The sequence below is a fragment of the Bufo bufo genome, chromosome 10 (genome assembly GCF_905171765.1).
Source record: "Bufo bufo chromosome 10, aBufBuf1.1, whole genome shotgun sequence".
NCBI lineage: Eukaryota > Metazoa > Chordata > Amphibia > Anura > Bufonidae > Bufo > Bufo bufo.
In genome coordinates, this window is record NC_053398.1 from 4,979,458 (window position 1) to 4,993,982 (window position 14,525).

Below are 14,525 nucleotides of genomic sequence, written 5' to 3' on the forward strand. Positions count from 1 at the left end.
GTGTATACACAGCCTGGGTGTAGTGTGTGTATATAGTGTGTGTATACACAGTCTGGGTGTAGTGTGTGTATATAGTGTGTGTATACACAGTCTGGGTGTAGTGTGTATATATAGTGTGTGTATACACAGTCTGGGTATAGTGTGTGTATATAGTGTGTGTATACACAGTCTGGGTGTAGTGTGTGTATATATAGTGTGTGTATACACAGTCTGGGTGTAGTGTGTATATATAGTGTGTGTATACACAGTCTGGGTGTAGTGTGTATATATAGTGTGTGTATACACAGTCTGGGTGTAGTGTGTATATATAGTGTGTGTATACACAGCCTGGGTGTAGTGTGTGTATATAGTGTGTGTATACACAGTCTGGGTGTAGTGTGTGTATATAGTGTGTGTATACACAGTCTGGGTGTAGTGTGTATATATAGTGTGTGTATACACAGTCTGGGTATAGTGTGTGTATATAGTGTGTGTATACACAGTCTGGGTGTAGTGTGTGTATATATAGTGTGTGTATACACAGTCTGAGTGTAGTGTGTGTGTATATAGTGTGTGTATACACAGTCTGGGTGTAGTGTGTGTATATAGTGTGTGTATACACATTCTGGGTGTAGTGTGTATATAGTGTGTGTGTACACAGTCTGGGTGTAGTGTGTATATATAGTGTGTGTATACACAGTCTGGGTGTAGTGTGTGTATATAGTGTGTGTATACACAGTCTGGGTGTAGTGTGTATATAGTGTGTGTATACACAGTCTGGGTGTAGTGTGTATATATAGTGTGTGTATACACAGTCTGGGTGTAGTGTGTATATATAGTGTGTGTATACACAGTCTGGGTGTAGTGTGTGTGTGTATATAGTGTGTGTATACACAGTCTGGGTGTAGTGTGTATATATAGTGTGTGTATACACAGTCTGGGTGTAGTGTGTGTATATAGTGTGTGTATACACAGTCTGTGTGTAGTGTGTGTGTATATAGTGTGTGTATACACAGTCTGGGTGTAGTGTGTATATATAGTGTGTGTATATACAGTCTGGGTGTAGTGTGTATATATAGTGTGTGTGTATACACAGTCTGGGTGTAGTGTGTACTGTATATAGTGTGTGTATACACAGTCTGGGTGTAGTGTGTATATATAGTGTGTATACACAGTCTGGGTGTAGTGTATATATAGTGTGTGTATACACAGTCTGGGTGTAGTGTGTGTGTATATAGTGTGTGTATACACAGTCTGGGTGTAGTGTGTGTATATAGTGTGTGTATACACAGTCTGGGTGTAGTGTGTGTATATAGTGTGTGTATACACAGTCTGGGTGTAGTGTGTGTATATAGTGTGTGTATACACAGTCTGGGTGTAGTGTGTGTGTATACACAGTCTGGGTGTAGTGTGTACTGTATATAGTGTGTGTATACACAGTCTGGGTGTAGTGTGTGTATATAGTGTGTGTATACACAGTCTGGGTGTAGTGTGTGTGTGTATATAGTGTGTGTGTATACACAGTCTGGGTGTAGTGTGTATATATAGTGTGTGTATACAGTCTGGGTGTAGTGTGTACTGTATATAGTGTGTGTGTATACACAGTCTGGGTGTAGTGTGTATATAGTGTGTGTATACACAGTCTGGGTGTAGTGTGTATATATAGTGTGTGTATACACAGTCTGGGTGTAGTGTGTATATATAGTGTGTGTATACACAGTCTGGGTGTAGTGTGTATATAGTGTGTGTATACACAGTCTGGGTGTAGTGTGTGTATATAGTGTGTGTATACACAGTCTGGGTGTAGTGTGTGTGTGTATATAGTGTGTGTATACACAGTCTGGGTGTAGTGTGTGTATATAGTGTGTGTATACACAGTCTGGGTGTAGTGTGTGTGTGTATATAGTGTGTGTATACACAGTCTGGGTGTAGTGTGTGTGTATATAGTGTGTGTATACACAGTCTGGGTGTAGTGTGTATATAGTGTGTGTATACACAGTCTGGGTGTAGTGTGTATATAGTGTGTGTGTATACACAGTCTGGGTGTAGTGTGTATATATAGTGTGTGTATACACAGTCTGGGTGTAGTGTGTATATATAGTGTGTGTATACAGTCTGGGTGTAGTGTGTACTGTATATAGTGTGTGTGTATACACAGTCTGGGTGTAGTGTGTATATAGTGTGTGTATACACAGTCTGGGTGTAGTGTGTATATATAGTGTGTGTATACACAGTCTGGGAGTAGTGTGTGTATATAGTGTGTGTATACACAGTCTGGGTGTAGTGTGTATATATAGTGTGTGTATACACAGTCTGGGTGTAGTGTGTGTATATAGTGTGTGAATACACAGTCTGGGTGTAGTGTGTGTATATAGTGTGTGTATACACAGTCTGGGTGTAGTGTGTGTATATAGTGTGTGTATACACAGTCTGGGTGTAGTGTGTGTGTGTATATAGTGTGTGTATACACAGTCTGGGTGTAGTGTGTGTATATAGTGTGTGTATACACATTCTGGGTGTAGTGTGTGTATATAGTGTGTGTATACACAGTCTGGGTGTAGTGTGTATATATAGTGTGTGTATACACAGTCTGGGTGTAGTGTGTGTGTGTATATAGTGTGTGTATACACAGTCTGGGTGTAGTGTGTGTATATAGTGTGTGTATACACAGTCTGGGTGTAGTGTGTGTGTGTGTATATAGTGTGTGTATACACAGTCTGGGTGTAGTGTGTATATATAGTCTGAGTGTAGTGTGTATATATAGTGTGTGTATACACATTCTGGGTGTAGTGTGTATATATAGTGTGTGTATACACAGTCTGGGTGTAGTGTGTGTATATAGTGTGTGTATACACAGTCTGGGTGTAGTGTGTATATATAGTGTGTGTATACACAGTCTGGGTGTAGTGTGTATATATAGTGTGTGTATACACAGTCTGGGTGTAGTGTCTGTATATAGTGTGTATACACAGTCTGGGTGTAGTGTACAGGTTTTCGGTCTCTTCACCTTTGCTCTTCTTCCAGATGTGTTTGAGATCAGAGATTTCTCTTCGGTGTTTGTACGAGTGAAGACGTCTCTGGGGTTGCAGCTGCTGTATGACCGAGGAGGCCTCCGCCTTTACCTCCAAGTGGACGAGCGCTGGAAGGACGACACCACAGGCCTCTGCGGGACCTTCAATGACAACACGCAGGACGACTTTCTGTATGTGCAGCTGTAGTGCACTCAGTTTGTACATAGGTGGAATAAGTATATGTATAATGATATTAGTGTAGTGTGCATGTGAGTGTAGACATGTAGGTAGTTTGTAGTATGTGTATATGATGCTATTCTGTGCATGTAGTGTAGTCAGTGTAGTGTGTGTATGTAGTTTATGTAGTGTGTATGCAGGTATTTAGTGAGTGTACAGTGTTAAGGTGTGTGTGTATGTAGGTTTGTAGGATGTGTATTGTGTATATATATATATGTGCAGTGTGTGTGTATGTAGGTAGGTAGTGTGTTGTATATAAATTCATTGTGTATGAGTGTAGTTATATTTATATTTCATGTGGTAAGAGTATATTGATTGTATGAGTATAGTGTGTATGTATATATGTCGTTTTTAGTGTGTGGACTGTGAATGTATGTGTTGTGTATAGTTTATGTATTTTTTCAGTGTGAATATGAATATATTACTTGAGCGTAGTGTAAGATTGTACCTTATGTGGTGTGTGTGGGTATAGTTCAATGTTTCAGTACTTTTTGCACAACTTGCTGTTCTGTAACAAAGAGCTTAACGGCAAAATTCACATCAGGTGTTTAATCCATGAATCGCCCAATAAATTTCCTGTTTTAATAAGAATTGGTATTAAACAATCCTCCTCATCATGCTGTTCAGATTCTGACATCATGAGACCAAGACGACACCTAACGATTGATCACAAGTACCTCGCCATTGTGAGGCTTCAAGGATGTTCTCAGACGGAAGTGGCCCCTGAGCTTAGAGCGTCACAGAGAGTCATCATCAGGTTGTATCAGAGAGACAGAGACTGGAAGAGTCGCAGGAAGGCAGAGAAGTGGACGTTCTTTGGCCACATCCTACACCGATGACCGCTTCATTATGAACACTGCCCTGCGGAACCGGATGATGAATGGCACATACTCCAGGCACATGTAAGGGAGGTAAGACGCACCCAAGTGTCACCTCAGACCATTGGAAACCGTTTACATTAGCACGGTCTACGTGCTAGATAGCCTGCTAGGGTACCTGACCGCACCACCAGGCACAGGCGTCATCGTCTTGTATGGGCCAGGGAGCATCTACGCTGGACGAGGGACCAGTGGGCCTCAGTGCTGTTCACGCTGAGCAGAAATGATGGCCGCCAACGATGTTGGAGATGTCAAGTAGAGTGGTCTGCATCAGCCACTGTGGTCACCAGATGAGCCTTTGGTGGTGGTGGTATTACAGTGTGGGTAGGAGTGTCTAGTCCATACAGAACTGCCCTACACTGTGAATGGTCCAGTGACAGCCCAGACTACCTGAAGAACATCATTACTCCAGTCATGGAGCCTCTGCATGAACAACACCGGCCTAATGTCATCTTCATGGAGGACAATGCTCCAGCTCATCGAGGTCCCATCATTAGGGAACGGCTCCTAGGGACTGGGGGACCTCACATGGAGCGGCCTGCACTTTCTCCAGATCTGAATCCCATTGAAAACCTATGGGATCAGCTGAGTCGCCGTGTAGAGGCTCGTAACTCTGTGCCCCAGAACCTCAATGACCTGCGGGCCGCCCTTCAATAAGAGTGGGATGCCATGCCTCAGCAGACAATGAGGCGACTTGTGAACAGCCGGAGACGTCGTTGTCAAGCTGGAATTGATGCTCAAGGCCATAGGACAAGTTCTTGAGACACTGACATTTTGTGGCACTGGGGTCGGCTTTTGTGTCAATGAATTGTTTGAGACCAAGAAATCTCCATTACTGCTTCTACTTAATGCCCGACTTTCATCATATAAGATCACTGGAGCCGGAACTTTTTAACGTTTTCCATAAATTTCACCGAAAGCCAAATATCCCGAACTTTTTGTGAGTAGTGTATATATATATATATTATAGGATTGTTATATGAAGTGAGTGTTTGTATGTAGCATGCTGTCTGTCACGGGCTGCTGTATCTTTATGTTTATATCAGTGTGTTGTATGTATGACTGTGGAGTGTGGGTGCATGTATATGCCGTGTACATAGTGTATGTCTGATTGTATTGTATAGTGTCTGTACATTATTGTAGTGTTCATGTAATGTGTAAACATGAGTATTGGGTTCTTATGTTATTGTACAGTATACATGAGTGTAGTAGTATGTACGTATGATGTGTTGTACAGTGTATCTATGTATTGTACATATTGTACTGTATACACAGAAGGAGATTGTATTGTACACGCATGTTGTTTCTGTGTGTGTGTGTATGTATGTAGTGTGTTTATAATGTGTGTGTATAAGACTGTATTGTGTACATGATTGTTTTTTATATGTATCATCTGTGTAGGAGTGTATACACTGTATGTATTTGTATTGTGTATATTGTATATGTATGTAGCGTGTGTATATTGTATATGTATGTAGCATGTATATATTGTATATGTATGTAGCGTGTGTATATTGTATATGTACAGAACAGACCAAAAGTTTGGACACACCTTCTCATTCAAAGAGTTTTCTTTATTTTCATGACTATGAAGGCATCAAAACTATGAATTAACACATGTGGAATTATATACATAACAAACAAGTGTGAAACAACTGAAAATATGTCATATTCTAGGTTCTTCAAAGTAGCCACCTTTTGCTTTGATTACTGCTTTGCACACTCTTGGCATTCTCTTGATGAGCTTCAAGAGGTAGTCCCCTGAAATGGTCTTCACTTCACAGGTGTGCCCTGTCAGGTTTAATAAGTGGGATTTCTTGCCTTATAAATGGGGTTAGGACCATCAGTGGCGTTGAGGAGAAGTCAGGTGGATACACAGCTGATAGTCCTACTGAATAGACTGTTAGAATTTGTATTATGGCAAGAAAAAAGCAGCTAAGTAAAGAAAAACGAGTGGCCATCATTACTTTAAGAAATGAAGGTCAGTCAGTCAGCCGAAAAATTGGGAAAACTTAGAAAGTAAGGTCTATTTGACCATGAAGGAGAGTGATGGGGTGCTGCGCCAGATGACCTGGCCTCCACAGTCACCGGACCTGAACGCAATCGAGATGGTTTGGGGTGAGCTGGACCACAGAGTGAAGGCAAAAGGGCCAACAAGTGCTAAGCATCTCTGGGAACTCCTTCAAGACTGTTGGAAGACCATTTCAGGGGACTACCTCTTGAAGCTCATCAAGAGAATGCCAAGAGTGTGCAAAGCAGTAATCAAAGCAAAAGGTGGCTACTTTGAAGAACCTAGAATATGACATATTTTCAGTTGTTTCACACTTGTTTGTTATGTATATAATTCCACATGTGTTAATTCATAGTTTTGATGCCTTCATAGTCATGAAAATAAAGAAAACTCTTTGAATGAGAAGGTGTGTCCAAACTTTTGGTCTGTACTGTATGTAGTGTGTGTATGGGTGGAGGCAGCTCGATCAGATGTTGGAATGCATTGACCTCCTCATATCTTCTCCCCTATTAAGCTCTCCAGCTGGAGTTCCAGAAAGTACTCCACAGTTGTTTGGAAATTCGTGGAAAACATCCTCCGCCTGTGGGACAGAATATCTGTCCTCTCGCCTGGACCCGTGTGATGTTCACCTGCAGGCAGGTGTGTGGAGACTATGATCTGCAACTACTCAGCCGAAACCGCGTTCAACCATTATCCGCCATCTCTCCTGTCTTCTTTCCTCAGCCTCTTATGCGGCAGAGAGCTGCAGCGTCATCAGCAGCGGGGATCTCTTCGCTCCCTGTCATTCCTACCTGAGTCCTGTGTCGTATTATGAGCAGTGCAGGAGAGACACATGTAAGTGTGGAGATGCCTGCCTCTGCTCCGCCCTGGCACACTATGCCCACCAATGCCGCCACTTCGGAGTCACCATCAACTTCAGAGGCAGCGTCCCCAGCTGTGGTATGTATACAGATATGTGTCCCTATGGAAAGTGGAGCAGTGACAGATGATATAGATGATCCTGCGGCAGGTGGAGCGGTGACCGGTGATATAGATGTTCCTGTAGCAGGTGGAGCGGTGACAGATGATATAGATGTTCCTGCAGCAGGTGGAGCGGTGACAGGGGATATAGATGTTTCTGCAGCAGGTGGAGCGGTGACAGATGATATAGATGTTCCTGCAGCAGGTGGAGCGGTGATAGGGGATATAGATGTTCCTGTAGCAGGTGGAGCGGTGACAGGGGATATAGATGTTCCTGTAGCAGGTGGAGCGGTGACAGGGGATATAGATGTTCCTGCGGCAGGTGGAGCGGTGACCGGTGATATAGATGTTCCTGCGGCAGGTGGAGCGGTGACAGGGGATATAGATTTTCCTGTAGCAGGTGGAGCGGTGACAGGTGATATAGATGTTCCTGCGACAGGTGGAGCGGTGACAGGTGATATAGATGTTCCTGCAGCAGGTGGAGCGGTGACAGGGGATATAGATGTTCCTGTAGCAGGTGGAGCGGTGACAGGGGATATAGATGTTCCTGCAGCAGGTGGAGCGGTGACAGGGGATATAGATGTTCCTGCGGCAGGTGGATCGGTGACAGGGGATATAGATGTTCCTGCAGCAGGTGGAGTGGTGACAGGGGATATAGATGTTCCTGCAGCAGGTGGAGTGGTGACAGGGGATATAGATGTTTCTGCAGCAGGTGGAGCGGTGACAGGGGATATAGATGTTCCTGCAGCAGGTGGAGCGGTGACAGGTGATATAGATGTTCCTGCAGCAGGTGGAGCGGTGACAGGGGATATAGATGTTCCTGCAGCAGGTGGAGCGGTGACAGGGGATATAGATGTTCCTGTAGCAGGTGGAGCGGTGACAGGGGATATAAATGTTCCTGCAGCAGGTGGAGCAGTGACAGGTGATATAGATGTTCCTGTAGCAGGTGGAGCGGTGACAGGGGATATAGATGTTCCTGCGACAGGTGGAGCGGTGACAGGGGATATAGATGTTCCTGCAGCAGGTGGAGCGGTGACAGGTGATATAGATGATCCTGCGGCAGGTGGAGCGGTGACCGGTGATATAGATGTTCCTGCGACAGGTGGAGCGGTGACAGGTGATATAGATGTTCCTGCGACAGGTGGAGCGGTGACAGGGGATATAGATGTTCCTGCAGCAGGTGGAGCGGTGACCGGTGATATAGATGTTCCTGCAGCAGGTGGAGCGGTGACAGGGGATATAGATGATCCTGCGGCAGGTGGAGCGGTGACAGGTGATATAGATGTTCCTGCGGCAGGTGGAGCGGTGACAGGGGATATAGATGTTCCTGTAGCAGGTGGAGCGGTGACAGGTGATATAGATGTTCCTGCGGCAGGTGGAGCGGTGACCGGTGATATAGATGTTCCTGCAGCAGGTGGAGCGGTGACAGGGGATATAGATGTTCCTGCAGCAGGTGGAGCGGTGACAGGGAATATAGATGTTCCTGCAGCAGGTGGAGCGGTGACAGGGGATATAGATGTTCCTGCAGCAGGTGGAGCGGTGACAGGTGATATAGATGTCCCTGCAGCAGGTGGATCGGTGACAGGGGATATAGATGTTCCTGCAGCAGGTGGAGCGGTGACCGGTGATATAGATGTTCCTGCAGCAGGTGGAGCGGTGACAGGGGATATAGATGTTCCTGCGGCAGGTGGAGCGGTGACCGGTGATATAGATGATCCTGCGGCAGGTGGAGCGGTGACCGGTGATATAGATGTTCCTGCAGCAGGTGGAGCGGTGACCGGTGATATAGATGTTCCTGCAGCAGGTGGAGCGGTGACAGGGGATATAGATGTTCCTGCGGCAGGTGGAGCGGTGACAGGTGATATAGATGTTCCTGCAGCAGGTGGAGCGGTGACAGGTGATATAGATGTTCCTGCAGCAGGTGGAGCGGTGACAGGGGATATAGATGTTCCTGCGGCAGGTGGAGCGGTGACAGGTGATATAGATGTTCCTGCAGCAGGTGGAGCGGTGACCGGTGATATAGATGTACCTGCAGCAGGTGGAGCGGTGACAGGTGATATAGATGATCCTGCGGCAGGTGGAGCGGTGACAGGGGATATAGATGATCCTGCGGCAGGTGGAGCGGTGACAGGTGATATAGATGTTCCTGCGGCAGGTGGAGCGGTGACAGGGGATATAGATGTACCTGCGGCAGGTAGAGCGGTGACAGGGGATATAGATGTACCTGCGGCAGGTGGAGCGGTGACAGGTGATACAGATGTACCTGCGGCAGGTGGAGCGGTGACCGGTGATATAGATGTTCCTGCAGCAGGTGGAGCGGTGACAGGGAATATAGATGTACCTGCGGCAGGTGGAGCGGTGACCGGTGATATAGATGTTCCTGCAGCAGGTGGAGCGGTGACAGGTGATACAGATGTACCTGCAGCAGGTGGAGCGGTGACAGGTGATATAGATGTTCCTGCAGCAGGTGGAGCGGTGACCGGGGATATAGATGTTCCTGCAGCAGGTGGAGCAGTGACAGGTGATACAGATGTACCTGCAGCAGGTGGAGCGGTGACCGGTGATATAGATGTTCCTGCAGCAGGTGGAGCGGTGACAGGGGATATAGATGTACCTGCGGCAGGTGGAGCGGTGACAGGGGATATAGATGATCCTGCGGCAGGTAGAGCGGTGACCGGTGATGCATTGTCTGTGTACAGGGCTGTGTGGTTTCTCTGTAGATCGGAGGTTTCCTTACTGTCACCATCAGAAGCCATAGGAGCATTGAGTTTTGAGTGGATCCCTGCCCAGTGGACATAGGCTGCTGTAGATGGAGGTGACTTTGTACCATCCATGACCTCATGACGTTTCCTGGTGGTCACCTGTGCCCGTTCCTCTGTGGGAGGATTAGAGGAGCAGACGTGTGGAGCCCGGCACCTCTTCTGATGACCACACATTATCTGCCCTGATGGACACCAGCACATTTTCTGGCACAAGCAGTTGGTTATGCGTGGAGAATTGTCTTGCCGGGCAACCATCTTTACCTGTCAATATTTGGTAGCATTAGTCTAGAGCAGGGATGGCCAGCCTGTGGTCCAACTGTTGTAAAACTACAATTCCCACCATGCCCTGCTGTGGGCTGATAGCTGTAGGCAGTCTGGACATGCTGGGAGTTGTAGTTTTGCAACAGCCGGAGAGCCGCAGGTTGTCCATCCCTGGCCTAGAGGTCACGCCTCCCATCTACACCAGCATGGTCTGCTCCACCCGATCACAAAGCTTTACAGCAGCCGCCTGACTCTTATGCCTACATTTCCTGCTCATTTAACATGGCTCTGTCTTCAGATATTCCATGTGAAGGCTCGATGGTCTACAGCACGTGTGCCAGTCCATGTGCCCGCACCTGCCAGTCAATGTCGGCTCCAGAAGTCTGTGATGAAGAGTGTATGGAGGGCTGTGCGTGTCCTGACAACATGTATTACAGCACTCAGCTCAGCACATGTGTAGAGAGGTATGGTGTTCCCCATGTATCTGTCATGAGTCATGTATGTGACGTGAAGCAAGAGTCATGTGCATATTATTGTCTCTCCAGGAGCCGGTGTCCATGTTACTTCCAGGGAATCAACTATCAACCTGGAGAAAACGTCATCACCTCCATCGGAAAATGGTAGGAAGAGCAGAGCATGGACGGTGACACGTGTGTACATGATAGAGATGAGGGGGGACGGTGACACGTGTGTACATGATAGAGATGAGGGGGGACGGTGACACGTGTGTACATGATAGCGATGAGGGGGGACGGTGACACGTGTGTACATGATAGAGATGAGGGGGGACGGTGACACGTGTGTACATGATAGAGATGAGGGGGGACGGTGACACGTGTGTACATGATAGCGATGAGGGGGGACGGTGACACGTGTGTACATGATAGAGATGAGGGGGGACGGTGACACGTGTGTACATGATAGAGATGAGGGGGGACGGTGACACGTGTGTACATGATAGAGAGGAGGGGGGACGGTGACACGTGTGTACATGATAGAGAGGAGGCGGGATGGTGACACGTGTGTACATGATAGAGAGGAGGGGGGACGGTGACGTGTGTACATGATAGAGAGGAGGGGGGACGGTGACACGTGTGTACATGATAGAGATGAGGGGGGACGGTGACACGTGTGTACATGATAGAGATGAGGGGGGACGGTGACACGTGTGTACATGATAGAGATGTGGGGGGACGGTGACACGTGTGTACATGATAGAGATGAGGGGGGACGGTGACACGTGTGTACATGATAGAGAGGAGGGGGGACGGTGACACGTGTGTACATGATAGAGAGGAGGGGGGACGGTGACACGTGTGTACATGATAGAGAGGAGGGGGGACGGTGACGTGTGTACATGATAGAGAGGAGGCGGGATGGTGACACGTGTGTACATGATAGAGAGGAGGGGGGACGGTGACACGTGTGTACATGATAGAGAGGAGGGGGGACGGTGACGTGTGTACATGATAGAGAGGAGGGGGGACGGTGACACGTGTGTACATGATAGAGATGAGGGGGGACAGTGTCACGTGTGTACATGATAGAGATGTGGGGGGACGGTGACACGTGTGTACATGATAGAGATGAGGGGGGACGGTGACACATGTGTACATGATAGAGATGTGGGGGGACGGTGACACGTGTGTACATGATAGAGAGGAGGGGGGACGGTGACACGTGTGTACATGATAGAGATGTGGGGGGACGGTGACACGTGTGTACATGATAGAGATGAGGGGGGACGGTGACACGTGTGTACATGATAGAGATGAGGGGGGACGGTGACACATGTGTACATGATAGAGATGTGGGGGGACGGTGACACGTGTGTACATGATAGAGATGAGGGGGGACGGTGACACGTGTGTACATGATAGAGAGGAGGGGGGACGGTGACACGTGTGTACATGATAGAGATGAGGGGGGACAGTGACACGTGTGTACATGATAGAGATGAGGGGGGACGGTGACACGTGTGTACATGATAGAGAGGAGGGGGGACGGTGACACGTGTGTACATGATAGAGATGAGGGGGGGACGGTGACACGTGTGTACATGATAGAGATGAGGGGGGACGGTGACACGTGTGTACATGATAGAGAGGAGGGGGGACGGTGACACGTGTGTACATGATAGAGAGGAGGGGGGACGGTGACACGTGTGTACATGATAGAGAGAAGGGGGGACGGTGACGTGTGTACATGATAGAGATGAGGGGGGACGGTGACACATGTGTACATGATAGAGATGAGGGGGGACAGTGACACGTGTGTACATGATAGCGATGAGGGGGGCGGTGACACGTGTGTACATGATAGAGAGGAGGGGGGACGGTGACACGTGTGTACATGATAGCGATGAGGGGGGACGGTGACGTGTGTACATGATAGAGAGGAGGGGGGATGGTGACACGTGTGTACATGATAGAGATGAGGGGGGACGGTGACACATGTGTACATGATAGAGATGAGGGGGGACAGTGACACGTGTGTACATGATAGAGATGAGGGGGGACGGTGACACATGTGTACATGATAGCGATGAGGGGGGATGGTGACACGTGTGTACATGATAGAGATGAGGGGGGACGGTGACACATGTGTACATGATAGAGATGAGGGGGGACGGTGACACGTGTGTACATGATAGAGATGAGGGGGGACGGTGAGACGTGTGTACATGATAGAGATGAGGGGGGACAGTGACACGTGTGTACATGATAGCGATGAGGGGGGCGGTGACACGTGTGTACATGATAGAGAGGAGGGGGGACGGTGACACGTGTGTACATGATAGAGAGTAGGGGAACAGTGACACATGTGTACATGATAGCGAGGAGGGGGGACGGTGACACTTGTGTACATGATAGAGATGAGGGGGCGGTGACACGTGTACATTATACAGAGGAGGGGGGACGGTGACACGTGTGTACATGATAGAGATGAGGGGGGACGGTGACACGTGTGTACATGATAGAGATGAGGGGGGACGGTGACACTTGTGTACATAATAGAGATGAGGGGGGACGGTGACACTTGTGTACATAATAGAGATGAGGGGGGACGGTGACACTTGTGTACATAATAGAGAGTAGGGGGACAGTGTCACGTGTGTACATGATACAGAGGAGGGGGCGGTAACACGTGTGTACATGATAGAGAAGATATGGGGCGGTCACGTGTGTACATGATAGAGAAGATATGGGGCGGTCAGGTGTGAATACATGTGTGTATACTTATTAGAGTACATAGGGGATGGTCACGTCTGTTGAGAAAGATTAGATAAAGGAGCGGTCACATTTGTTTATATGATGGAGAATATAGAGGGCGGTCACATGTGTATACATGGTGGAGAAGATAGGGGCGGTCACATATGTATACATGATAGAGCAGATAGGGGCGGTCACATATGTATACATGATAGAGCAGATAGGGGCGGTCACATGTGTATACATGATAGAGCAGATAGGGGCGGTCACGTGTGTATACATGATAGAGCAGATAGGGGGCGGTCACATATGTATACATGGTAGAGAAGATAGGGGGCGGTCACATATGTATACATGGTAGAGAAGATAGGGGGCGGTCACATGTGTATACATGGTGGAGAAGATAGGGGGCGGTCACATGTGTATACATGATAGAGCAGATAGGGGGCGGTCACATGTGTATACATGATAGAGCAGATAGGGGGCGGTCACATGTGTATACATGATAGAGCAGATAGGGGGCGGTCACATGTGTATACATGATAGAGCAGATAGGGGGCGGTCACATATGTATACATGGTGGAGAAGATAGGGGGCGGTCACATGTGTATACATGGTGGAGAAGATAGGGGCGGTCAAGTGTGTATACATGGTGGAGAAGATAGGGGCGGTCACATGTGTATACATGGTGGAGAAGATAGGGGCGGTCAAGTGTGTATACATGGTGGAGAAGATAGGGGCGCTCACGTGTGTATACATGGTGGAGAAGATAGGGGTGGTCACGTGTGTATACATGATAGAGCAGATAGGGGCGGTCACGTGTGTATACATGGTGGAGAAGATAGGGGCGGTCACATGTGTATACATGGTGGAGAAGATAGGGGCGCTCACGTGTGTATACATGGTGGAGAAGATAGGGGTGGTCACGTGTGTATACATGATAGAGCAGATAGGGGGCGGTCACGTGTGTATACATGATAGAGCAGATAGGGGCGGTCACGTGTGTATACATGGTGGAGAAGATAGGGGCGGTCACATGTGTATACATGGTGGAGAAGATAGGGGCGGTCACGTGTGTATACATGATAGAGCAGATAGGGGGCGGTCACATATGTATACATGATAGAGCAGATAGGGGCGGTCACATGTGTATACATGGTAGAGAAGATGGGGCGGTCACATGTGTATACATGGTGGAGAAGATAGGGGCGGTC

General features: G+C 47.8%; 1 protein-coding gene across 1 annotated transcript in view; it reads left to right on the plus strand.

Annotated features, from left to right (window-relative positions):
* Positions 1-14,525, plus strand: part of OTOG (otogelin) — a 120,973-nt gene that overhangs the window by 64,696 nt on the left and 41,752 nt on the right. The window contains exons 19-23 of the mRNA XM_040410305.1: positions 3,004-3,181; positions 6,631-6,755; positions 6,840-7,055; positions 10,398-10,563; positions 10,645-10,719. Coding sequence (XP_040266239.1) covers positions 3,004-3,181; positions 6,631-6,755; positions 6,840-7,055; positions 10,398-10,563; positions 10,645-10,719 — 760 coding nt within the window. The remainder of the gene's footprint in view (positions 1-3,003; positions 3,182-6,630; positions 6,756-6,839; positions 7,056-10,397; positions 10,564-10,644; positions 10,720-14,525) is intronic.